At 40.1% G+C, this 27,329-nt stretch overlaps 1 protein-coding gene across 2 annotated transcripts in view; it reads left to right on the top strand.

Annotated features, from left to right (window-relative positions):
• dnah5 (dynein, axonemal, heavy chain 5) overlaps nt 1-27,329 on the top strand; it is a gene marked incomplete at both ends in the record, with an annotated part of 89,381 nt that overhangs the window by 25,408 nt on the left and 36,644 nt on the right. For both annotated transcript variants that reach the window (XM_079164769.1, XM_079164768.1), the window contains 30 exons: nt 58-221; nt 474-630; nt 897-1,109; nt 1,468-1,692; nt 2,638-2,810; nt 4,391-4,461; nt 4,937-5,044; nt 5,284-5,471; nt 6,200-6,394; nt 7,247-7,381; nt 7,617-7,724; nt 8,953-9,106; nt 9,333-9,479; nt 10,515-10,756; nt 11,085-11,261; nt 11,800-12,004; nt 12,247-12,389; nt 13,055-13,189; nt 13,546-13,668; nt 13,960-14,173; nt 14,446-14,669; nt 15,768-15,966; nt 16,091-16,263; nt 16,788-16,918; nt 18,008-18,161; nt 22,912-23,179; nt 23,956-24,079; nt 24,491-24,598; nt 25,406-25,520; nt 25,712-25,888. In XM_079164769.1, the coding sequence (XP_079020895.1) occupies nt 58-221; nt 474-630; nt 897-1,109; nt 1,468-1,692; nt 2,638-2,810; nt 4,391-4,461; nt 4,937-5,044; nt 5,284-5,471; nt 6,200-6,394; nt 7,247-7,381; nt 7,617-7,724; nt 8,953-9,106; nt 9,333-9,479; nt 10,515-10,756; nt 11,085-11,261; nt 11,800-12,004; nt 12,247-12,389; nt 13,055-13,189; nt 13,546-13,668; nt 13,960-14,173; nt 14,446-14,669; nt 15,768-15,966; nt 16,091-16,263; nt 16,788-16,918; nt 18,008-18,161; nt 22,912-23,179; nt 23,956-24,079; nt 24,491-24,598; nt 25,406-25,520; nt 25,712-25,888 (4,950 nt within the window). The remainder of the gene's footprint in view (nt 1-57; nt 222-473; nt 631-896; nt 1,110-1,467; nt 1,693-2,637; nt 2,811-4,390; nt 4,462-4,936; nt 5,045-5,283; nt 5,472-6,199; nt 6,395-7,246; nt 7,382-7,616; nt 7,725-8,952; nt 9,107-9,332; nt 9,480-10,514; nt 10,757-11,084; nt 11,262-11,799; nt 12,005-12,246; nt 12,390-13,054; nt 13,190-13,545; nt 13,669-13,959; nt 14,174-14,445; nt 14,670-15,767; nt 15,967-16,090; nt 16,264-16,787; nt 16,919-18,007; nt 18,162-22,911; nt 23,180-23,955; nt 24,080-24,490; nt 24,599-25,405; nt 25,521-25,711; nt 25,889-27,329) is intronic.

The raw sequence follows: 27,329 nt of genomic DNA, 5'->3' as shown, positions 1-27,329 counted from the left end.
CAAATCCAATAAATCCAACCGCCTGATAATCAGATAAATATGTGACTCAAACTTCAGGAAGCAAAGCGTTTCTCTAACATCGACAAATCATGGGTGAAGATCATGATGCGAGCCCATGAGATGCCCAATGTAGTACAGTCATGTGCGGGAGATGAGACTATGGGACAGCTGCTTCCTCACCTCCTCGAACAGCTGGAGATTTGCCAGAAGTCACTTACAGGGTGGGTACCAAGGATTCACATTTTAATAACTCACACCTCAAATCAATATGAAGGTTTGAAGTGTGAGTAGTTCAAATATTACCCAAAGGAGAGAGAGAGAGACCTTTTGAAAACTGTTACAATCGGAAAATATTTATTTTTAGGGATTATCTGCCAACCACTGTGTCTGGTTTGTTGTATTTTCTAACACCAGGTGCTTTGAGACCGACTATTGAGAGTAACGTTTTATTCTTTTAACATGCTGTCAAACAGCTATTTGGAGAAGAAGCGTCTGCTGTTTCCTCGTTTCTTCTTTGTCTCTGACCCTGCCCTGCTGGAGATCCTTGGCCAGGCCTCTGACTCACACACCATCCAGGCCCACCTCCTCAACGTCTTTGACAACATCAAATGTGTCCGATTCCATGACAAGGTGAATTTTTCATGGATCTCCTTAGAGAGCGATCAGTGGTCAGTGTCTGAGAGCAACGGCATCTTTCAAACCCTCTGACAAGAGATTTTTTTTGCAGAACTGAAAAGATAGCAACAATACAATACAATGCCATGAAATGTAGTTGACTAATCCGAATTGGGTAGAAAGAGAGAATATAAACATGTCATATTCTGTCCCTTCCCTCACACGTCAAATATGAAAATCTATTTATAATTCTAATCAATAAAACATGTAATCATTCTCAGATATACGATCGTATTCTGGCTATATCATCACGGGAAGGGGAGACTGTGGAGCTGGAGCGTCCTGTCACAGCAGAGGGGAATGTAGAGGTTTGGCTCAATGCTCTGCTAAAGGAATCCCAGAGGTCTTTGCACTTGGTGATCCGACAGGCTGCCTTGACCATCCAGGACTCTGGCTTCCAGCTCATTGACTTCCTCAACTCCTTTCCTGCTCAGGTATATCATAAATTAATTCAAAGAATTCTTCCACTTATATTTCAAAACATGGGCCATACCATTACTCTCTGTGATTGTCAGCAGAGGGTTGTGTACTGAGCAGAAAACATGTTGGATACAGGAAAATATCAAAACTAGACCAAAATTATGAATATGGCAAATTCATTTGTGTATAAGATATTCGTAATGAACGTATGCAAACTGTCCAAGACCATTTGTCTTCGTTAACTCCTTTAATTCTCAGCTTTGAATCTGTATTCAGGGAAGTATTACAAGTAATAATGTTGTTATGTTGATGGTGAGTACATTTGATGTCACACAATGATGTGATTACCACATAACTTTTACCTTGATCTAGGTGGGCTTGCTAGGTATTCAAATGATATGGACCAGGGGCTCTGAGGAGGCTCTGACCAATGCTCGATATGATCGCCGCATTATGGCCAAAACCAACCAGCTCTTCCTGGATCTGCTCAACACACTGATAGACATGACAACAAGAGACCTGGGGGCTGTGGAAAGGACCAAGTACGAGACCCTCATCACCATCCATGTCCACCAAAGGGATATATTCGACGACCTGGTCAGTGTTTTATTGATCACTTAGTAGCACTTTTTATCATGATTGCTCAGTATACTGAAGTACAGTGGAGATTACAAACAAGCTCCTCCCAAGTTCATATAATCGGAATCCCCTGCTCAAGATATCCTTTGGTAAAACTGCATTTGATATTCAGATACCCCAGGGTGGGGGTACCAAATGGTGTTTGCTGCAAGAGTCAATTGACAGACGTCTTCAAAGTGTTTCATTGGTAGCCAAGTGATATTTAGACTTTGAACTCTCCTCTCAAGGCAGAGTAAATTGTCTGGCTGGTCTCCAAGGTGAATATGAGAAGTGTGCAGTAACGTTATTATTTAATCCCCTTGTATCTGTATTCATATATTCTACTCCGATATTCTCTCTCCCACAAATGTTGCTCTTGTCCTGCACATTTTTTCAAAAATACTTTTTGCTGTCGTCTTCATCTAACTTCACTCTCCTATAATAACTCTGTTATAACTGTTGACCCCCCCTCTATCACATCATCTTTTTCCTCCTCACGCCTTTAATCTCTTTGTATTTCATCTTTCGATTCATCACCCTGCTTATTCTGCTACTGCTCTTCACTGTACTCTATCTACTCATTTTACTCACCTACGAACTTATTTCTTTCCTGCCATCCTTCTCCCCTCTCCTTTACCATCCTTTTACCTTATTTTCATATGATGGCCTCTGACCTCTTTTCTTTCTTCCTCTCCTTACCTGCCTCTCCCCATCTTTTTAATGTAACCTTCCTGTCACCTCATGGCCACTTATGCATCCTGCCCTTCAACCCCTCCTTCCATCTCTTTCCAGCTTTTATCTCTCACCTCCTGAATGGCACCCTTTGATTTCCTTTTCTTCACTTGCCATCTTCTCTCTCACCATGACTCTTCTATTCTCTTCCTCCCTCCTGCATACTCTTACTCTAATCTCTTCTACTTACAGTGCCGGCTCCATGTCAAAAGCCCCAATGACTTTGAGTGGCTAAAGCAGTGCCGTTTCTACTTCAATGAGGACTCGGACAAGATGATCATCAACATCACAGACGTGGGCTTTAGCTACCAGAATGAATTCTTGGGCTGCACTGAAAGGCTTGTCATTACGCCGTTGACTGACAGGTAGATGGTCATCCATGAACACAGTACACACACACGCACACACACACACTTTCATAAAGCCATAATTACAATTGTATGAATGTACAATGACACATTCATATTTTAAAGAGCATGTGGAGCGTGTGGAGGGCCTAGCATATCTAGGGCCTCCACATGGCTTTCAACATGGCTACGGCTGAGCCTGCAGCTAACAGTGCTAACACCACTAACAGTGCAACGTCAGCAGTGCTGACAGAGCGATCACTGTTTACCTGAGGGGGAACCGCAGGGTAGGTGCTATGCTTCTGTCACGATGCTGTCGGTCAGGATGACGTTATCAGCTGTTACCGCCATATTAGTGCAGTTCAGAGCGACGGCTGTGACTACATCAAGAATATCTGCAAGGAGAGACTATCAAAAAGTATTAATAAACATGGTATCTGCCAAACCCTGCAAATGCACAGCAGAAACCTGCTTCTACTTGAGCCTTTCACTTTGGCCTCCCTGTCATCTGAAATGCCCTCAGCAAAAGAGTTACTCGCCAAAGATACATACGGGTAGCAGTTTTATCTGTGATGGAGTAAACATATCACAATATCATCAATTCATATTTAATGGAGCGTTACTGTGGCTGACTAATGACTGGACTTGAGGAGAGAGAGAAACAAGTAAGAGTAAGAGAAACAGAGAGAGAGAGCAGTGTAATTGGGAAGAAAAGAAATTAGAAAGGAGGAGTAGGCAATCTTGTACTGACTGTAGTCATCACCTCTGTCACTGAGAGATGTTATGACTGACAGAGAGAGGGGAAGAGAATCAGCCAGTGGGAGGTAGGCAGAATCCCACCAACAGCCTGTGTCAGAATAATAGACACAGAAGGAAATATGAGAAGAGACAGAAGGAAAAAAGATGAGCGACAAGAAGAAAGAGATGAGAGGAGACAGCAGCAAGGAGGGGGCTACCAGCAGACAGCAGCTCTCCAAAGAAGTGGCATGTGGTCTTTATGGCCAAAAGTGCCAAGACCGCCTGGATTTTCTCACTGCCTGAAATAATATCTGTTTCCTTGTCTTTTGTTAGTATGTGCTGTGCTGCTTTCCTTTCTATCACTCACTTTCTTTACTTTTCTAAACCGGTTGAAGTGGCAGAGAGGATGAAGGACAGGGAATGTGAAAGACAAAATGAGTAAAGGTGGAAGTGGTATCGCATGAAAGCAAAAGCGACAATGGTGTTTTTCATATCAGGTCTGGTTTATTCTGCATTCTCTGAAGGACACAAAATGACTTGCAAGCGCAGTTTTACCATGATTTTTCATGCAGTGAAAAGGGAGAACAATGTTTAGCGAGAGGGCCTGGGTCAGATCCCCGTGTCAGTCATGCTTTCTGCTGAAGTGTCCTTGAGCAAGATACTGAATCCCCACCAGCTTCAGGGGTAGCATTCTCTAGCTGTGGCTGACCCTAACCCTGACCTCCCTGTGGAAAATCCCATTGTATTACTTTTATTGTGTTTGAATAGAATGTCAGGGGAAGTGAAAAATGTGAGGAAGCAAATTCTTAACCGTATTATGCCTTTGAAATGTAACTGCCTTCCTGTCTATGTTTGGTCAGGTGCTACATCACCCTAGCCCAGGCTCTCGGTATGAGTATGGGTGGAGCCCCTGCTGGTCCTGCAGGGACAGGTAAGACTGAAGCCTAAAAGTATTACCGTGAGGAACAGTGTGTCAATGAAATACGGATTATATCCAATTAGGAAACTTTCTTAGACAGGACTTGTAAGTAAAAGTAAAGTAAAATGACACCAAGATTATGAAATGGTGAGACAAAAATATATTGACTGCATCTATCTATCTGTGGTCCCTTTGTAAGATTACAGCAGTGATGCCTAAAATGGGGGTCGGGACCTCACCAAGGGGTCCCAAAATATATCTCAAGGGTTGTGAAATGATTATTGGGACAGGATAGAAGTCCTAAACTATCGCCCTGATACACAGTCTTGTGTTATCATTATTATTATTATTTTTAAACTTGACCTTTTTACCATTTCAGCGATTAGAGAGATAGGTGTTTTGGTTGGAGAATTTATTTGATTTTCTTTTGACATAAAAATTGTTGCACCTCATTTTAGGATGTGACAATTATGTTTTTTGTTATTAGGTAAGACGGAGACCACAAAAGACATGGGCCGCTGTCTAGGAAAGTATGTTGTGGTCTTCAACTGTTCTGATCAGATGGACTTCAGAGGCTTGGGAAGAATATTTAAAGGTAAGAGTCACGAGGCAAATCTGTGCTAGTATGTTATTGCAAATAAAGCAGCACCAGAAAAGGTATAGGAATAGAGCCCTAAAAGGCTTCGTGTGTTGTGCAACGGTCGAGGGCTTTGGAATGAGTAATGAGAACCACATAAGAGACAATTGGGTATATTACCCATATTTTGGAGTTTGGAGTATAATTAATTCCTTTGCAACAGAGTGACCATAACGTTTCATGTGTCTGATTTCTAGGTCTGGCTCAGTCTGGTTCTTGGGGCTGTTTTGACGAGTTCAACCGCATAGACCTCCCAGTTTTGTCGGTGGCAGCCCAGCAGATTGCGATAGTTCTCACGTGCAAGAAGGAACGTCGCAAAAACTTTGTCTTCACTGATGGAGACCAAGTGGAAATGAGCCCTGAGTTTGGCATCTTCCTTACAATGGTCAGTGACACAACAATGCTTACTTAGAAATAATAATAATTGACGTGGACAATGCCTCTTTACACAAGTCAGTTTGTACAATATTAAACACCAGGGTCTGATTGTTATAGGCAACATTGTTCATTATACCACTTATACAGTAATCACTGTATCTACTTGGCACAGTTGCTATCCCAAGGCAAGTCATTAAACATAGAACATTGGTATAATTATTCCACGTGGGGAGAGGGTTCAGAGATCAGTCTGTCTTCTGTTTTTACTCAGAGTGTCTGTGTACACATTTGTAGAGAGACAGTGATCAAAGGCAGGCTCTGTAGAGAGGAGGGCCTGAGCTGTGGCCATAGGGATTTAACTAGTTAAAGGATAGTGCTATGAACTTTAATGATGTTACAGCTTTAATTTAGGATTTTCCGTATTTCTTTTGTGTTGTGTCATGAGAACATGCAAAGAGACTTTGGAGGGTGTGTGCACATACAGTATATGTTTTAAATTATACAAATTGCATACAACTGCTCACTTATAAATCTACTAATCAACCTGCTGTGTCTCTCGTGTTGTCCTCATTTTCTCTTTATGTATTTATTTTAAGTATTATTTTTAACAGTATAATCTCAGATCTACATTTTCTATGGAATACACTATGTGCTATTACATTTCCTCATAATTATAATTTAACTTTTGATCCAATTTTAAAAGTCCTCTTGTTTTTCCTCTTCCTGTGTAATCAGAACCCAGGTTATGCAGGACGCCAGGAGCTTCCTGAGAACCTGAAGATCAACTTCCGCTCTGTGGCCATGATGGTTCCTGATCGTCAGATCATCATTAGGGTAAAACTGGCCAGTTGTGGGTTTATAGACAACATGGAGCTGGCCCGCAAGTTCTTCACTCTTTACAAGTTGTGTGAGGAGCAACTCTCCAAACAGGTAAAACAATGGATGAGATCTGATTCAAAAAAACCTGTGACACTTTCCTTTCTTGTTAAACGTCATGTATACTTGTTCATTTGTTGTCAGACTTTAGGCTTTGCAAACTTCTTTCCGCCTTTCCTTTTTCTATACACAGTATTTAAAGGTCATTTATATCACTGGATGGATCACAGCAAATGCCACACATATTGAATATAGAGAAAATAAATGTCTGCCCACTTGCATCCAATACATTTGTCCACTTTGGTCACTTGGCCTTCAAGGGAATCACAGGGCTTATAATGGCGTCAAATAGAGGACACCTGTGCTTTGTCATGCAGGTACACATAGGAAATGCAGTTCACAATTATAGTTCCCAAGGTTCAAAACACAACATTTACAAAAACTAAGGATAAATCAATAAACAGGACAATTCTCCTTTGACGAACATTTTCCTCCTGGAAGAGTTACAGCTCGGCATAATGATTAAATACTTGGACCTATGTGTGCAGAGCCTTCTTTTCTCTATTAGTGCTCAATTTATACATATTTAGAAAATAATGCAAGATTTCTAAGTCACTATGAGGGCCTAAAGCTTAATGCTTCACAATGTTGTGGCCAATCTCTGATTCATGTCTTCGTTTCATCTACAAATGAATTCTTGGTTCGTAGTCAAACTACTTGTTAAGCTGTCATCTACATTATTATTTAATTTGCAGTGAAGATTATTGAAATACTTGTAAAGGCTTGTCTTGTTACAGAGGCTTTAAACTGTAGCAGAAAAGATAAAGAGGCCGTTTTACACAGCTGTCTGCAAACATATGATGATGATGATGATTGACATCTAAATTGCCATTTGTGGTTGTCCAGGTTCACTATGATTTTGGCCTACGGAACATCCTCTCAGTGCTGCGAACGCTGGGAGCAGCCAAGCGTGCCAACCCCAGTGACACAGAGTCCACCATCGTCATGAGGGTCCTCAGGGACATGAATTTATCCAAGTTGGTCAGTCTAGAATAGAATACAATAGAGCATCTAATAGATAATCTAGACATGTTTATTTCTTTTGATGCATTTTCATCAGAAGAAAATCTGAATAAAAAATGTAAATAATACATTTATTACAAATCTAAAGTCAGTAACCAAAGATAATAGCCAGACAGATTTAAGATGAATCATTGTCAGTGTTTTATGTATGTTTTTTGCTAACTTGTGTTTATACGATGTTTGTTTTCATTAGATCGATGAGGATGAGCCACTCTTCCTGAGCTTGATTGAGGACCTCTTCCCAGGCATCCAACTTGATAAAGCAGGCTACCCTGAACTAGAGGCTGCCATCGACTTACAGGTAGGGGAGGGAGTGAGGGATGAGCTTGTCTATGTTTGCAAGGGAGAGAGAAATGGCAGATAAATACTGTGGAATATAGGGATGAATGAATAGAGGGAGAGAGTGAAGGAAGACATAGGAAAAAGTAAACCGAGGTTGAGAGAGAGAAATGCAGAAGCTAAGTAAAATCCAGCAAAAGACTAATGGACTGTGAGACTGCTATATCTTTCATGTCACTCTTAAACGCCTCCAGATATAGTACCCAAAGGAATACAAATGGTGTCATTTACCATTTGTCAAGGACCTAACCTTAGCAACTGTGGAAAACACAGTGCGGAGAAAATCCAGTCCAGGGAGTCAAACGTCAAATCTTTAAATTACAGCATTGTCGTGCATTATACCCTCATCCCTGCAGTAATGTACGCTTGTCGTAGTACCTCTGCATGTATCTGTTAAGGCTGAAGAAACCACACAGGAAAGAGTCAAAAGCATGACTCAAAGACAGGACAGTTCCAATTACACACAGTCTTCACATGCTAACAGGTTTGGTAAACAGGAAGGCAGTGAGACCAGGCAAACAGATCCAAACACCAGAGGCCTGTACTACGAAGCAGGGTTTAGGGTTAGCGAGGTACCTTCAGGGTTAAAAAACGGCTCTTTACGTGAACGCGCTCATAGCCAGATTGAGAAACCCTGGGTCTATTTATCGAACCAGCTCCGTACAACCGCTTAGCAGGATCGCGGTTGATAGGGTTAGTTACCCTGGGTATATTGAACTCGCTTCGCAGTACAGGCTCCAGGTAAAGATAATCACTTAATACATGATGGAACGATTGACACAGAGGTACAAAGATGAACTGGCAACAGACAGGGAGTGAGCACAGACTAAAAACTAAATGAAAGGGTGGATAACAAGGGACAGGTGAAACTAATCAGGGAGGGGAAGGCAATCAAACAGGTGTGAGACACACAGGCAGGAAATGGAGAATCTTAAACTAGAATAGAGGTGAGTATAAAATATAACAGGAGACCAAGAATGACTAAATACAGAGAAACAAGAGAAGCATAACTTAAGGTGCTTGACGAGATGTGACAGTATCTTCTTTTGTGCGTGTGAAGCTGTATGTGATCCATGCAATAAACTACAACACGCTCTCCTTACAGTATTATCCAGAACATGTCATAGTACTTTGTATACTTGTATGCTTTGTATGGTAAATATGTGTATACTGTAATTGTGCTGCCTCAGGTTGAGGATGCAGGTCTGATCATTCACCCGCCCTGGAAGCTGAAGGTCATCCAGCTGTTTGAGACTCAGAGGGTCCGACATGGCATGATGGCCCTCGGGCCCAGTGGGGCCGGAAAGACAACTTGCATACATACGCTGATGAGAGCTATGACAGGTAGGATTTCGTGCGTGTTTTGGGACCTATATTCGGCAAAAAAGACGCCGACTTGTGATACATTGGATGGTTAAAATGTGTGTCTGTGTGTAAGAGAAAAAGTACTTTAGAAAACTCACAAATGTGTTTTTTTTTGTGCATTCTTAGCTTGAATCATTTTTGGCATGTTCAATATGCTTACCATACAAGTGTAGGAGTAAATGTTTCTGTCAATGTCTTTTCTCAGAGTGTGGTCAGCCTCACAAAGAGATGCGCATGAACCCAAAAGCCATCACAGCACCTCAGATGTTTGGTCGATTGGATGTGGCTACAAATGACTGGACCGATGGCATCTTTTCTACACTTTGGAGGAAAACTCTGAGAGCAAAGAAAGGTGTGGTTGCGTACTCAACATTGGTTTCATACTTCGAGTTGAGCTATGATAGAGATTCCTGCTGGGTTAAGAAATGAAGACTCCTGGCAATCTACTAAGTATTTTCCTTTTCTTTGAGAACTTTGTGGAACCAGTATGTTATTACTTTGCAGAGAAGTATCTTGCGACATCCTTGCATCCATAGTTCAAAGCAGCACCAACAGCTGTTTAATCTTTCTGTTTATTCTTAATCCTACGCACTTCATTAACATGTATGTGTGCATGGGTATGAATATACATTATGTGTGTTTGCTTTTATGTATCAAAATATGCATCTGACATATTCAGTGTAAGTTCTCATGATTTATGCATGTCTTTGAGCAGGATGCATTTATGCGTTCTGTTCAAACTGTTCACTTGTGCAGCTTGTTGCTTCGAGCAGACAGGATTCCAGTATAGAAAAGAAGGCGGTGTAGATTTGAGACAGGACTCCTGAGTCCTGAGTGAAATATTCTGCAAGGCAAGGAAATGCCTTGGGAAAACAGACTGTATTTACAATGTGATTCAACAGATGCAGCAACAGCATCCCAAGCCTGATCTATTTTAAGGAGCTCTGTGTAGAAAAGCTGCTGGTGGCTCATGTGCATGAAAGCAGTCATATTAGTAATATATTATTTTGACTCGAAACTGTGAGTCCTTTGGTAAAAGACTTTAGGTCAGTGATGACAGAGCAGCCTAAATAGAACAGTCTTTTAAATCATTATATATTGTGCTTTTTTTGTATTGGCATTTTTTTTTTGGTTGTTTTCTTACTTTAGAATATAATTACTAATGAATTTTATTTCAGGTGCAAACTCATGAGGTTGTTTTTTTATATTCTAGAACCCATAGAAATAGAGTGAGAGTAGAGTGGACATTAAACTGTTTGCCTTGTTATTTTGACTAGTTCAAAAGAAAATGGCGCTCAGCAATGTGCATTGACCATATAGATAGAATGACTAAGCTCACTACATGTAGTATGAGTAAGACTAACAAAAACACTGTGTTCTATCTCAGGGGAGCACATCTGGATAGTCCTGGATGGACCTGTCGATGCAATCTGGATTGAGAACTTAAACTCAGTTTTGGACGACAACAGAACTCTTACGCTGGCAAATGGAGACCGTATACCCATGGCACCCAACTGTAAAGTGGTTTTTGAGCCACATAACATAGACAATGCCTCTCCAGCCACTGTCTCGCGCAATGGAATGGTGTTCATGAGCTCCTCCGTGCTCAACTGGAGCCCTATACTGGAGGTGAATTGACTAATCGATTATACTGTATATGTTTTATATCCCTACACGGGAATTGAAAACGGTGGTGCTTTTTAAGGTGTTACAGTATGTACCGGCAAAACATCATCTAGATCTAGATCGGCGGCACCCTGAGGGGCCTTGAGGACGTGCCAAGAGTGACGCAAGATCAATAGAGTTGCTTGTCTTGGTTCAGAAGGCTTGACATTTCTGCTGCATCTAGAAATAAACCTCACACAACTGGGCTATGGTTTTGTGAACAGCACACACACACTGTGTTCTTTGAAACATAATATAATCTCAACTACACTGGTGTGGTTTTTCTTCTCAGGGCTGGTTGAAGAAACGCTTCTCTCAGGAAGCAGAGGTGCTGAGGGAACTCTTCTCTTCCTCCTTCTCTGAGCTCTACCGCTTTTGTGTGCAGTCGCTTGAATTCAAGATGGACATGCTTGAAGCCTTTGTCATCATCCAGTGCATCAACATGCTGCAGGGACTCATACCACCAAAGGTAAGAGTACAACTGTAGATAGTAGGCAATTTGAATCGTTTGCTGTTCTAAGAAAAGACCCACAGTGTTGGATGCTATTAGATAGTCTTGAGTAGTAGTTCTATGATCCATTGTTACTCTTTATAGCCATATCAACACCACCAGCAAAGCTATAAAAGTCCAAATGATAAAACTACAGCTTAATATTGCTCCTTTTTAAGGCCATTGGGGTTCTAACCATCATTACAAAAGCAGTACTCTTGATTAATAGTAATCAATTAAGTTAATACAGAACCAAATGGTTTATTTTAGATTCTAAAATTGTTTCTCCTGTGAATTGAGTTTGTTGTTTGAGGGTCTGTGATACTATCACCTTATGAGATCACCATGTAAGCATCTACTGTGACCATGCAATATGTTTTATGTGCTTTGTTACATGCTGTACAGGCTTGAACCCATCAGTGTTATTCTTTTTGTTTCAGACACATTTTTAAGCCTTCTCTTTTAAATTAGTTTTTTTGAACAAAGTCCTTGATCTAAAGTAGATGTTACTCTGCAGGAGCAGTGTGGTGAGTTATCCAGAGAGCACTTGGAGCGGCTGTATGTCTTTGCCCTAATGTGGAGCACTGGAGCCCTACTTGAACTGGATGACCGGAGGAAGATGGAGATCTGGCTCAGAGGGAATGACAGTATCTGTCTAAACTTGCCAGACATCCCTCTTGATAGTGACGACACCATGTTTGACTACCATGTCACAGCAGATGGTACGCATGATAAACAGATGTTATCACCTGTAGATTAGATGCCAGGAAGTACCGAAGCTGCTCCTTGACAAGCAGAAACATTATGCCTCATGTTGCTAAAAATTCCGCAGCAGGTGTACGTTTCTCAAATCGCACAGTGAAATATTAAAATATTTGTTCAACTTGATAACTTGGAAGTTTCACTGTCATATTTAGTGCTCATGCATATCTTTTTAATGCATGCACATTTATTCTTCTTCAAGGTCAATGGGTCCACTGGAGCGCCAGAGTGGAGGAGTATGTGTATCCATCTGAATTCACCCCGGAGTACAGCTCCATTTTGGTGCCCAATGTGGACAATGTCAGAACAGATTTCCTAATTCAGACCATCGCTAAGCAGGGCAAGGTGAGGTTTGTTAAAAAGAAACTTAAGTAGTGTATATCTGGTATATATGTATACTGCCAGTCCAAAATGTAACGCTATCATTAGGACTCGTTATAAGTTTGAAGGTGCTGTTTGATGTGTAACAGTGACTGAAACTTTGACTTATGTTTCAATTGACACATGACCTAAAAAGGAGATGTAACCCGGAACATTTAGTACATGTCCAACTTCATAGAGAATTTATGTCTTATGATAAGGGTTTTAAGCGCCCATTTTATCTCTTCTCTATTCAGTGTGTAATGCTTGATTTAGTCCTGGCTACAGCTGTGTATACACGCATGCACACACAGATCAATAACATGGCAGCATGGCCAGATGCAGCACAGATCTACTTAAAAAAAGGCCATATTGACATATCTTGGTCGATTCTTTGCTTAAGAAACAAATGCTCCACCATCTGGCTCTCTGCATTATTATGCTGGTGCTCAGTCCAATTTGGAGATCAGGACACAACAAATATAGTTTCGGTGAACAGTTTACATCGCTCTACAGAATAATTACCTGCCATTTCAGGTTGCAATTTAGTCATGTTGACACATCAAATTTCATGGAACTTGCATTATATGTGCCCATAGAGATTTTTCATACATTAAACTTATCCTGACAGAAAATATCCACTTTCCTAGGCTGTTTTGCTGATTGGAGAACAAGGAACAGCAAAGACTGTTATCATCAATGGCTACATGTCAAAGTATGATCCTGAGAACCACATGGGGAAGAGTCTCAACTTCTCTTCTGCCACCACACCACTCATGTTCCAGGTAAAGCAGAACTCTCAGTTTCCTTTCCTTTCAATTAGTTTAGGTTTTACCACAGGCTGTCTCCTTCTTTGCAGTTTCATCTGAAGATGGCTGCTCTACATCTGTGTTAACTTGTTATGGATTATCATGGCCTTGAAGTAGCATTGATTGGTGTGACTGATAATGTGCAGGCTGGAGGAAGCGCCACTGTCTTTTTCATGTACATGGCTAAACTGCACATTGATCGAGCTGTTACTATGGCTTATGTCTGAGTGGAACTTAAAAGATCTTTGCTTTTCGCTTTTTGCTCTCTTTTTCGTTGCCATATGTGTTGTCTGTCTTTATATATTTCTTTGCTCCCTATGTTTCTTTTTTAGAGGACAGTAGAGAGCTATGTGGATAAAAGGATGGGGACCACATATGGACCTCCTGCTGGGAAGAAAATGTCAATTTTTATAGATGATATCAACATGCCTGTCATCAACGAATGGGGAGACCAGGTTAGGGATAATTTTAACATCAATTAATTGGAAAAACTGAAAATATCATTTTGCTATTAATGGTACATTTCCATTTATGTCCTTTGTTTTGTCATCCCATAAACAATAAATTAATTTCAAGTCATTTTGATTGATTAGACTTTCGACCATTTAGTCTTGCACATTTCAGTGACCTAATGTAATGATCCAATTAAATAAACTGATGATAACGACAAATAAAAATGCTAACCTAAACTAATAACAAATAAACCTCCTCTTGATTTAAGCTGGCTTTTTTGCCCTCCATCATAGGTGACTAATGAGATTGTCAGGCAGCTGATGGAGCAAAACGGGTTCTTCAATCTGGAGAAACCCGGAGAGTTCACCAATATTGTGGACGTTCAGTTTCTAGCAGCTATGATCCATCCAGGAGGAGGCCGTAATGACATCCCACAGAGACTGAAAAGGCAGTTCTCTATCTTTAACTGTACGCTGCCCTCCAATGCTTCCATTGACAAGATATTTGGTGAGTGAAAACAGTGCAGTGGAGTCATTATTGATGTATGTATTGAATCAAAACATTTGATTAATGTTAAAGAATGTGTTGGCAAAACTGATAAGGATGAAACTCCAGTGCAAAGTTACTACAATGCTACTAATGCTGAATTTACTGAAAATGTACAAAATGTCATGACCCATAGAGAATGTATTGTGTCCTATACTGTCCTTTTTGATAAAATGATATGCTATGGTCACTTTCCCACCTTCAACTAACCCATCATTGACCCTATTATGCAGGTGTGATTGGTGTAGGCCACTTCTGTGCACGTCGGGGTTTTGTCGATGAGGTTCGAAGCGCCGCACTTCGTTTGGTGTCTCTGACTCGCCGTCTCTGGCAGTTGACCAAGGTCAAGATGCTTCCAACTCCTGCCAAGTTCCACTACATCTTCAACCTGAGGGATCTGTCCAGGATCTGGCAAGGCATGCTCAATACCAACGCTGAGGTGGTCAACTCTGTCCAGGTCAGAGGTTTTTTGATTAACCTGAATTTCTAAAATGTCACATATTTAAGAAAGATGGTTAACACTTATTTTTTTACCATTCATACACTGTTTTCACAAGAATGCATGAATATGACAAATAATACAGACAGAAAAAGTATTGCTAATGTATCTAAAAATAATCAAATCAAAAGTTTAACGGACAATAAGCCTACTATAAATAATACTAACAAGTTTTTCACTGCACCATCAATCAAAATGCAAAAAAGTAGTGCTGCAGTGCATTATTTCTCCCAGTCGTCTGGTTTTTCGTGAGCCTGTAAACAGAGCATAGAGTGAAGTTATGTAGTGTAATGTGCTGCAGACTACCGTATAATAGACTAGAGTAGTGCAGAGACCCTGACAGAGAATGATCAAATTATTACCTATGTGGTGCTAACGTATGACTACATATTTACAGTATTGGAGAGAGACAGAAGTGTTTATTGGTGGGGAAGCATAGAAAATGTCTTGCATTGCAAGCTCAAATCTTGCTGAGTTGACCAATTCCCTGTTTGTTTGTAGCCTCACTGAATAATAGAATACAATGAAATATATCTTCTACTGTAGGCCACCAAGAGGCCAGGCAAACATGCTCAGCATCCCTGCTGAGGCTATAAACTTTACTCCGAAGACTTACAATGAACTAAACCACTCAAACAGAATACAAGACTATTGGATATTAAATATTAACATTCCCAGGGTTTTATTTCATAACAAGGTTGCTGTATGTGCAGAATTCCTACAATCAATACATTTAATCAATAACTGGCATAATGAATTTTAGAGCAAGCAACTGATCCAGTGTGTCTCTGCTCAATGCTGTTATTTGCTCATCTTTTTACTTTGTCATTGAACTCATTCAATGATTCCATTAAAATATTTCCTCCCAATCAATGCTATTTGTCATATTAGCCATAGTATCTGTACCTTTTGTATGCAATGGAGCTGAATTAGCTAATTCAGGAGCTGTCCTGCTAGTTTGTATTGTCTGACAGATAGAAGAGAGACTTTCCCCAACAAAAGCTTTTAACTTTACTAACTTGAACGAGAGCAATAACACAAAACCATAATTTCCAGGTGCTGCTGTCATTGTGGAGGCATGAGTGCAGTCGTGTGATAGCTGACAGATTTACCATGCCTGAGGATGTAGAGTGGTTTGACCAGGCTTTGGCAAAGCTGTTAGAGGAGGAGCTTGTTGAGGAGCACAAGAACATCGTGGATTATGGACTGGACAGATACTTTGTCGACTTTCTACGAGACGCACCTGATGCTACAGGTACCATCAATCACAAAGACACAGCATTTTTTTTACATTTCAGCAGTGTTGTTTTCTCTTAAAAAAACTATTTTTTATTTTTGTGTTGTGATGATTTTAATGTTTAATTCTAATGTCTTCATAGGGGAAGAGTCAGAAGAGTCTGACTTTGATTTGCCCAAGGTGTACGAGCCCATGGAATCGTTTGAGAGTTTAAAGGAGCGCCTGAACATGTTTCTTATCCATTACAATGAGAGCATCAGGGGTACTGGCATGGACATGGTCTTCTTTCAGGACGCTATGTTACATCTGGTCAAGGTACTTTGAAGATATTTGATCATTTAGCCACATTAGTGTGTTTTTCTAATGTTGAGAAATGGTGATATAAGCAAGAATAGATATCGCAAGCCTTTTATGTTATAGAATAACGTAATAGAATCACTACCGTGAAAGGGTAAGTATATATCATTTCAATTTTAACTAACGTGTGCATGCATAAAACATGCAGTGTTACACACAGCCAAATTCAAAACAAACTCAGAGGCCTCCAACACGGCCATCCCATTACATGTCTCTAGCCACCCGGCAGATATTTGTCATTGAATGGTCAAGCTTCTTGCCTTTGAAAGCCCTCAGAAGTGCTCAGACAATCTAAAAGTATCCCAAATATCCTACTAGTTTTGGTCAAGTACATCTTAATTTGTGGAGCTTTTAAACGCTTGCTTGATTCACTTGCACTCACACAAAATCTCCCTCTCTGTTTTCTGGTTTTTCGCATTTGCAGCTTGCAACTACCATTCTGAATCCTAGTTTTATGTCCATGTTTGTTGTTGTATGTGTAGGTGTCGAGGATAATACGGACACCTGGAGGTAATGCCTTGTTGGTGGGTGTTGGGGGTTCAGGCAAACAGAGCCTGACCAGATTGGCCTCGTTCATTGCTGGATACAAGATCTTCCAGATCACTCTCACACGGTAATGCCCACATACAATAGTCGCACACGCACACACGCACACACGCACACACGCGCACACACACATACATCTGCCACATGTAGTTGTTCATGGTCCATGATCTTTAAAGGATATTGATTCACTTTATCATTTAATACTCAATCAATCAATCGTGGATGTTTTCAGACTAAACTAAACTTTGCAAACCTAACATTCTTCACCATGTTACCCTGCAGTGCAAGTACCTTGTAACATGCAATGGCAGCCATTATATATTCAAATGATGCTGTTGAGTTAGCATGTCGCATGCACAATATCCTTTTGTTTTGAATTAGGTTAAACTCTAAATAGTTTTAGAGATGAAATCGAATCACCGTAATCTATATTATCTTCAATATCCTTTCTCAGTTCTGACATTTGAAAAAGATTCATTATTTTTAATTTAAGAGCTGCAATTAGAAATAATTAGTTGCCGGGACAGGACACGTTCTGCAAGATGAGATTTATTGTGTAATATCTTGCAGTTCTGGCCCCTTGTCAACTGAGACTTCTCTATGAGACGACATCATTGTCTTTTTAATGCAGCTGATAAGAAAAACACTGCTTTGCTTTAACTCCATTTTTCTCTGCTTGCTCTGTTATACACTTTGTCTGTCTCACTCGCTCTCTGTCATATGTTTTCCTCCCTCATGCCTTGTGTGCATTTATCACCGTCTGCGCTTTTCCTGGCAGATTTTAGTGTTTGCTATTAATATGAATGAGCCTCTGGACTTCACAGCCCTCTTTCGAGAATACAGGCACCTTTGTTTGACGTCTTTGCGTTTCTTCTTTTTCTACACACAGACACATGTGTTTTCCATGCACATCCAGTACAGTTATGTCTCTATTTCTCATGCAGACTCAATTTAATTCTCATTCTCTTGAACCTAACTTTTTCATTGCCTTCATGTTAACTATCCCGTTGACATACCATCATTCTAACTCTGTTACTCTGTTGCTTTTCATTCAGTTGTCACCCTTGTCTTTATGCGATCAATTCCACCCATTATTCTTCCACTTTCACACACTTGCTTATTTTTCATCTATTTGATGCATTCTGTTCTTTGCCAGCTCATACAACACAGCCAACCTGATGGATGACCTGAAGCGTTTGTACAGAACATCTGGCCAGTATGGCAAAGGCATCAGCTTCCTCTTTACTGACAACGAAATCAAAGACGAGTCCTTCCTCGAGTACATGAACAACGTCCTGTCATCTGGAGAGGTCAGGAGCACACAAAAACACATATATGTATGTTATAGACGTATATGTAATATGAACATTTAACAAGACATTTAAAAGCAGTTCATGAGATTCTCAGAGTTCAATTACCGAAGCTGAGCCCTCAAAGTAAAGGTCCGCTCTGTTTGGTGCTGTACATTAGGATTTAACACAGCAAGTCTGTATTCTTAACTCAACCAATAGAATAATGGATAGATAAACCTATTTTCACTGTTCATATTCACAAAATGGTTCAACCAAATATTCCGCAGTGCATGCTTCATACACATACATTCCCATACTGTATTTATTATTAGTGTAATTTACCACGGATGTCTAGAGTGGCTGAAAAACAGACAAATTCATTATTAAGAGTGCTGCTCAAACAAATTTATTGTATTCTGATGAATGTACTGGCACACACGTTTTTACAGCAGTTTTGAACACAAACACGTTATTATGACGGAAGCCTAGTGTGGGTACACAAAGCTGCTGCACTGAATCCGATACTTATATTTATATCTAGTTTGTCCAGCACAAAAGCCTCAATTATATTTTCGTTGTGCTGCTGAAACTGACAGCTGGCATTCACCTTTTGAGTGAAACCTACTTTTCATGACTGTGATACAACGACAGCACAGACCTAGAGAAGAGGAAACAATGTTGTCTGTATCTGCTTTATGAGCAGTGCAGTTTATCTAAATTCAATCAAATTAAAAAAACAAATTGCATTTTTCCGATAGCATTTCAATTATTTTGTCATTGATTTGGATGTAATGAATTGAAGCTGTAACTAACCGAAGGGACAGATACAGCTAGATTTTTTCCTGTGCTGCATCCGTCTGCATTACAGCTGCAGAATGGCCTTTTCTCTGTATTACTCTTGTCACAGCAGCAATAGGAGGCGGTAGCTTCAAGGCAGGGCATGTGAGCGGAGTGGAGCAGTGAGAATTTCCACTCCTCGCTCATGGGGCTGTTGGTTCCCTCCGCTTAAAGCCGATCCAGGCCACAGCAGTCAATATCGTTCCGCACTCAACTCAGGTTTCACCCTGCTCCACTCAAACCGCTCGCCCCTAAAAGAAGAAAAAGCTGCTTTGCATTTTTTGGGCTGTTGGGCTGCAATCAAGGCTGTGTCTACCGCTCACATGCTCTGCTTCAAGGTTAAACTTATACATTTCTCTGCTGCGGTCCCAACATATTCCATTGTACTGGATCCAGTACTGTGTGTAACTGGGAGAAACACCACACTTTTCTCTGCTCTTTAATTTACTCTCCTCTTTTGCTCCCTCTTCTCCTGTTAATCCTACATCTCTCCCTCCACACTCCCCTTTTTTGTGCTGTGCCTTTCTGTTCCCAATCATCCTTTTCCTCTTCCTCTAATTGTGTTTTCCCCTCTGGTTTGCTTCCTGCTCTGTCTCCAACATTTTCCCTTGTTGCTCTCTTCCCTTTTCTCTCTAATCCTATACGTCATTGCTTTCCTCTTCGTCTCCTCCACTTCCTCTGTCCCTCTATCTCCCTTCCCTTTTCTCCTGTTTATTTATGCTCCTTCCCCATCATCCATATTTCCTTTACACCTCCTCTTCAGATAGATCTTTATCCCGCCCATCTTGTGCATTTTCTTACATTTTCCAAATTAAAGACTTATCACAGATACATATGTTCTGCCTATGCAGGTGTACAAAGCAAAGACCATCTACAGGTGTGAGATGGGGGATTATTTTTGTTTTGACTTATCTTTTTAGTCTTACATACATGGAAGGAATGGTCTAAGTGATGTTTGTTAAATTATAAAATAAGCTACCACAAACGAGCAAACATTCACAGTTAATCCTATATAGGTTAATTACATAAGATCAGGAGGGAGCATACTATAGGGGAGAAAACTATTTTCTTAAAAGGAAATCTTTTCTGAAACAAGCACTATGTTGTGCTCTCATTGGTTGATTTACACCTGCCATTACACATCGCCATCCTCTTCCCCTTCTGGTTGTGTACAGGTCCCATCACCTCAGCTGCAATGATGTGCAGCATAGCCATCACATTATGAGTTGAGTGGCCGGCACATTAACGGATATAATACATGTGATGTGATGTGCAGCAAAAGTAGACACATTTTCATTATCTACTAAGCGTGACAATTCCAAGTGTATAACTGTTTTTTCTCTCGGTCCTTTCATTCATGCTTAGTATTTTTTTAACATACAACAAAGCCCTGAAACTGAAATATCCTTTTATCAACATTTTAGCACAACGAGCAGCTATTGTTATCAGCCCTGGGTGGGGAATTGCTTTTTGAGTGATTTTTTTTTTACCTCCTAATCTTTACCCAATTTTCCCTCCTTTCGCCTTTTGTTTACTTCTTATTTACTTCTTTCCTCATATTTTCTTCATCTATCCCCCTCATTTTCAATCAGCTTGTTGTCTTTTATAATCCTCCTTTGTTTTCTGATGCTGTCTCTGCCTCATGAGGATAGCATCCCTATCCGCCCTCTGTTCCACCCCCTTCCCCTGCTGCTCTTCTGCCCTTCCTCTACCTCCCTATCTAAATAACAATTTAAGCAGCAGCTGCTTTACCAGCCAGTTAAATATAAGTGGGGACCAGAGTTTGTGTCTGTGTGATGTTTGTGTGCAAGTGAGTGGTTTGTGTGTTGTGTTTGTGTCTGTGAACAAAGTTTGTGTTGCTGATGATGAGAAATAAAAAGGAAGAGCGAGCTGTTAGTTTGAGGTTGTTGCTTATGTGCGATTAGCCCAGCAGATGGTTAGGGACATGGTGCTACTATCCACGAAACCACATGCCCCGCCAAGACTCTCTCCTGCTCTCACTCTTCTATGTCACTTGCTCTCTCTCTCTCTTGGTAACTTGAGATTTAATGAAAAGGTGCAAAAAGCAAAGTGGGATGCAGTGCCACTGTCCCCTCCGTCAAACCCGGACAAAGTGGGTGTGTTATTCCAGAATCAAGATAAAGGCTAAGGCAGTATTTAGAGGATAAAACATTTTTAAAATTTAAAAAAATGTCAGTTAAAAATCTAACTATCTTAACGTACTGTAAATGAAAATAAATGAGATACACTGCTTTACTGTAAACATGATGAAGGGTCACAGGAAATAAAGAGATCCGGACAAATGTCAAAGTTGAAGAAGTTAGAGGGAGAAGTTGTAATGTTAAGCATGTGAAAATTAAAGAACTATTTCAAGGTGTTGATATGTTACACTGGGGGAATCTTGCCTTTGAATTCATAAGCAATCATGGCCTGAATATTGCTAAACTACAGATGTTTACCTTTTCCTACTCCTGTTAATATTTTGGAAGGCTTTTTTTCAGATATGCTTCCTTGAATTTCTGTTTGTCACTAATTGTCTCCAGAGGCCTCAAGTAGAGATTAATATGTGAAAATCTGGCTAAAAGGTTTTGCATGGGAAATCCCAGATCGGATGAAACAATAATTTGCCATCCTAAAATGCAGTACCTTTGATAGATTAGAGTGCTGAGAGAATACATCGGAAATTGAGTGGAGGTGTATCCCCGTGTTTTGACAATCACAGCATTCAAAGCTTATATTAGAGAAAGGTGACGTCCTAAAATGGTTAAAGGATTCAAATGCATGTTTAATTTGTTTTACACAGAAACAAAATAAAAATAGAATCATAGCTCAAATCCAAAAATGTAAACAAACAAAAAAATGTACCCCTAAACCTCACCTGATAGCAAACCCAATGGACGCAATCCAACTGGTATTTGTAAGATTAACCACCTGAAAACGTTTCACTCAGTAGATTGCAGATCTCCGCGATGTGTTTCTGCAACAACCGCTGCTGTAATGTTGTATTGAATAAATATAACCTACAATTTGCTAACCCTCCGTCTAGACTGCAATAGTAACGGATGTGTTTTTCACTCACACAACAGTTACACACTCATTTTAATCTATGCAGGTGTCTTCTGCAGGCGCACATCTCAGTTCTGTCTTACAAACTACTAATGAACGTGACCACGAACGAAACCTGACGTAGTTATTTATGCTCGAGCCGACAATATGCTTGTAAACGTGAGGTTGATGCCCAATAAAAAGGAAGGGAATAACTGTGTTTCTGGCCCCAGTGCAACGGCTAGGTGGCGGCGATGCAGTCAGTAGTGTGTGTACTTCCTTTAGCAAATAGCCAAACACCGTTCAAAACAATAAAAGTGAGCAAACCGTCTCCCGCCACAGTGTCTCTGTCCGCAAAGCAGCAGCCGTGTGGCGGCGATGCAGTCAGATGTGTGTGAAGTTCTGTTAGCTGCCATCTGCTAGCTAATAGCCTAACACACCTTCCAAAACAATAAAATCAAGCAAACTGTTTTCCATTTCTGTATCCCACTTGATAAAGAATAGTGAGTGAGGAATCAGCAGTCAATCAATGACAGTATCAAACAGGGAATAAAATGTGTTTAAGAAAGTTTGAGTCACTGAAACCACAAAACCTTATGGCTGCAGCTATAAAGCACCTATAATATTATACGTTTGGTGCAGCAGTATGCAAGATTAGCCGTGGACAGACACAGAGATGCACAAACACGCAGGCATGCACACACACACACACACACACACACACACACACACACACACACACACACACACACACACACACACACACACGCAACCAATCTCATTATCTCTTAATAAAGATGGCTAGATCATGTAATTTGACATTGACGTGTGTGTGTGTGTGTGTGTGTGTGTGTGTGTGTGTGTGTTTGCTTGTTTCTATCCTCAGGTGTCCAATTTGTTCGCTCGTGATGAGATTGACGAGATCCTCGGTGATCTCATTCCTGTTATGAAGCGGGAGTTTCCCAGGCGACCGCCGACCAATGAAAACCTGTATAATTACTTCATGTCACGTGTCCGACATAATCTCCATGTTGTTCTGTGCTTCTCGCCCGTTGGGGAAAAGTTTCGCAACCGGGCGTTAAAGTTTCCTGCATTGATATCCGGTTGCACCATGGACTGGTTCAGCCGGTGGCCAAAAGATGCTCTTGTTGCAGGTATATTTCACCTCATTTTTGTAAATGTTATATCAATGTGATCTACTTATCTAATGGTATCATTTGTTTCCCATCAATAATATATCCCTTATCTATTTAGAGTGGCAGCTGTTATTTTTCTTAATACTGTAAAATCAGATTACAACACAGTCAGCTTGTTCAATGTGTCCCATGTGCTTTCTAATAATGGAAATTCAGAACACATTAGAATTTTTATAATTGGCTTTGTTAGACAACTTTAGTCCTGCTGCTGGGATTTACTGCTGTTATTTCCTCATCCATCATTTGTCTATTTTTAATGTCTTTCATCAATCTTATAGGCACTGCATCAGAATGTTGCTTAGAAATGCCTTCAACTGATACATATATAGATCGTAATTACATTGTTTTTTACACAGACAAATGTCACAAGTCTTAATTCTTTCAAATATTTAAAATCTGTTGTGCTCATTTTGTCCTGGAAAAACACTATCTTCCAGCATATTTTTCAGTTATTCCCTGATGTTTTCCCTCTCTTTCTGAATTTCCATTCCATATTTTCTGTCAGTCAGAAGAATAAAACAGATGACATAGTCATGCATGTAACCAATAATCCATGATGTCCCATGCATTAACGCTATCATTCCTGAATGGAAAACAATGTCATACTATGAAGCACTAAAGAAACATATTTATGTCAACATTTGCCAACCTGGTTTCAGTAACCGTTATCCACTCTTCACTCCGCTTAATTCTGCTCTCTCTTATTCTTCCTCCTCAATCTATTTGTCTTTCAGTTTCGGATCACTTCCTGTCAGTCTATGACATTGACTGCTCACCCCAGGTTAAAAGTGAGGTAGTCCAGTGCATGGGTTCTTTCCAGGATGGCGTGGCAGAGAAGTGTGTGGACTACTTCCAGAGGTAAAGCATGTTTTTAAACAGCCTCTCCGTCTCTACTAAGGCAGCAATCCACCCTTGAACAAAATGTTAGTCTAGTTATGTTTAACAGTTGGATAATTATTGTTAGTAATGCAAATATACACAAAAACATAAATATATATATATATATATATATACACACAGTATATCATTTTTTGGGATTTTATTAAAGAGCTGATATAGTAGAAAGAAGACATAATTAGGGGAGAGAGATGGGGAATGACATGCAGCAGCTGGAAATAAACTTGGGACGTTGCCGTTTGTGGTCAGCCTTCATTTTATAGAACAAAAGTTCTACTAAATGTGGATCTAAGTACAAAACATTGTGCAAATTATTCTCCTGCTTTTTATTATGACATGAAATGAACCTATTGTAATCTAATTTAATTCTAGATACCGACGTTCCACCCACGTCACACCTAAGTCCTACCTGTCCTTCATTCAGGGCTACAAGACCATCTATAAGGAGAAGAGGACTGAAGTCCAGACCCTGGCCAACCGGTAATCAGATTTACAGGATTAAGTTTGATATTTGTTACTCTTGTACTTACAATATTAACATATACTGTAACACAAGAATACAAGATGGCTTTCGTTTCACCTTAGAATCAATACCTCAACCGCTGCATATTGTCAATGTCTCTTACAATTAGTGAGGGTCGGTCTGTGTAAGGCTTGTCTTTAAAATCATAGTAGATTGATAAAGTTGTTCAATCTTAAATCTGTAGTCGAGTCTTCCTCTTAGTCACGATGAGTGGACAATCATAAGTGGACATCAATATTAGGCATGATAAGTGCTTTTCCTGAAAAATAATTGCTGTTCTCACAGGTAGATTTTCAAGGGACAGTGTCACAGATTGAATTTAATCTTTCAATCTGATTCAATAGTTATCAACTCCCGAATGGCCCTGAAAGTGATGGATGATCAGTATCCTAATGAATTAACCCCTTTGATGTCATCAAAGGGGCCAGCCCAGAACCATCAGTCAGTAGTCCTTTTTTGAGAGTAGAGCATTAGAATTCAACCTCTGAAAATCTATTGGCAGGTGTTGAAGGGATGTCATGACATTTCAAATTTTGGTCAGACCAAGGATAAATGCTGTTTTCCTGTTAAAGAATGTACAAGTTGTTCCACCACCTGGTGCCAAGTGGATCAACAATTCTGTCAGAATTCATCTCAGAGTTCATCTTGAAAGTTTGTGGGTGTTTACAACAAACAGGATCCCAGGTGTAGGATAGCAAGGTCCAAGATATACGCTGGAATTGCATGTGGCTGACCTGATTATGTTTATTATTTCACCTTTATAGGATGAACACTGGTCTCAAGAAGCTGAAGGAGGCATCAGAGTCTGTAGCAGCGCTAAGCAAAGAGCTGGAGGTGAAAGAAAAGGAGCTACAGGTTGCCAATGACAAGGCTGATATGGTAGGTTTCAGCCAGGAGAGTGTTTTTCTTTGTATGTATGTGCTTCAGAAAAATGAGGAAGGAATAAGTAGATGGCTACATTTTTCACGAATAAAGTTTCAATGATTTTTGTTTACTTGATATTGAGGGGGTGATAAAAGTTGAGATTGTATTGACTCATAGCTTTGTTTGTTTCTTGTACATACACCCAGGTATTGAAGGAGGTGACAGTAAAAGCCCAGGCAGCAGAGCGAGTGAAGGTGGAGGTGCAGAAAGTGAAGGACAAGGCCCAGGCTATTGTAGACAGCATCTCAGCTGACAAGGCCATCGCTGAGGAGAAACTTGAAGCTGCCCGTCCAGCTCTTCTGGAAGCAGAGGCTGCACTGCAGGTATGGGGACTTGAGAGCGAAGAGAAACCTGGGAACCATACAATCAATATTTCTATCTCTCTCAGGTGAACATATTTGTAATTTCCAAACTTGATTTCTAAGTAAAAACAATGAATTAGAAAATGATGAACTGCCCACACAAAGTATTTATACCAGTTATATCCTCTCATCTCGACTCTGTAAATGCACTGATGCATCTTTGTCTTGCCTCCAGCTGCTCCAGAATGCTGCTATTAACAAGAGTGTTAAATCACTGTTACCTCAGTTGCTTTTAGAGATTAATTTAAAATACCACTGTCTACAAAGCACTGCATACTCTGACTGCATGAGCTCCTATCCCAATACTGTACAACTTTACACCCAGAGGTTTTTTAGTTGCTTAAAACACACGTTAAGTCACTGCCTTTTAGCTTTATTTGATTTCTTGTCTTGATTGCATGCATGCTGGTGGGAGTATGACTTTTTGTTACATGCATCTTTTCTTGGTTTTTTATTCTCTGTCCATCATATATTTTGCATCACTTTCATGTAAAAGACTTCAGATTAGCTGTGATTAAAGTTGGCTTGACTTGTGACAGATGCATGATCCAGATCATGTTCTCCACAAAATACAAAATGTTTTCAATAATGAAGGACTCCTTTATGTGGGGGGAACTATAACTGGATCGAAGCATTACATTACATTACATTACAGTCATTTAGCAGACGCTTTTATCCAAAGCGACTTACAATAAGTGTATTCAACATCGGTATTCAAGAGAACTACTAGTCACCAGAAGTCATAAGTACATCTCCTTTTTCAAACAAGCATCTAAGAGCATAAACCAGAGCAAACGTACAGTGCAGAAACAAACAAATACAATAAGTGCAACAAACTAGTATGAATACAATAAGTGCAACAAACTAGTATGAATACAATGAGTGTTAAGTGGAAGGCTCAGGGTAGCACTTCTTGAAGAGGTGAGTTTTCAGCCTGATGAAAGATGGGCAGCGACTCTGCTGTCCTGACGTCAGTGGGGGAGTTCATTCCACCATTGTGGGGCCAGGACAGAAGCATCATGTCTCCACGGGGAAATTTCATAAATCAAAAGAGATACAGAAGTTTCTATTAGCACATGCTCTGTAATTTTTCCTATCAGCCTAATCATCAAGATAATTAACACATTTTTTAAATATGTATTTTAGTTTAAAAAATAAACTGTCCAGAGTATTGATACGTTCCTATGAAGAATATGAATATATTTGTTTGGTTTTATTTTCATGTTCCTTACACAAACCAATTTCATTCCAGCCTACTGTATCTTACATAGCCGCTGCTCATGACTTCCTCTGCTGCCCCTGTATACTGCTTTTCCAAGCATAAGTTTGCCCTAAAAGATAGCCTGAGGTTTAGAAACTGTCAGTAAACTGTGTGGTGGAGCCGTTTATTGTGCCCTTAATG

This window comes from Pholis gunnellus (assembly GCF_910591455.1).
Source record: "Pholis gunnellus genome assembly, chromosome: 8".
Taxonomy (NCBI): domain Eukaryota; kingdom Metazoa; phylum Chordata; class Actinopteri; order Perciformes; family Pholidae; genus Pholis; species Pholis gunnellus.
Note: the sequence above shows the minus strand (reverse complement) of the source record. Positions and strands in the feature narration are given on the sequence as shown.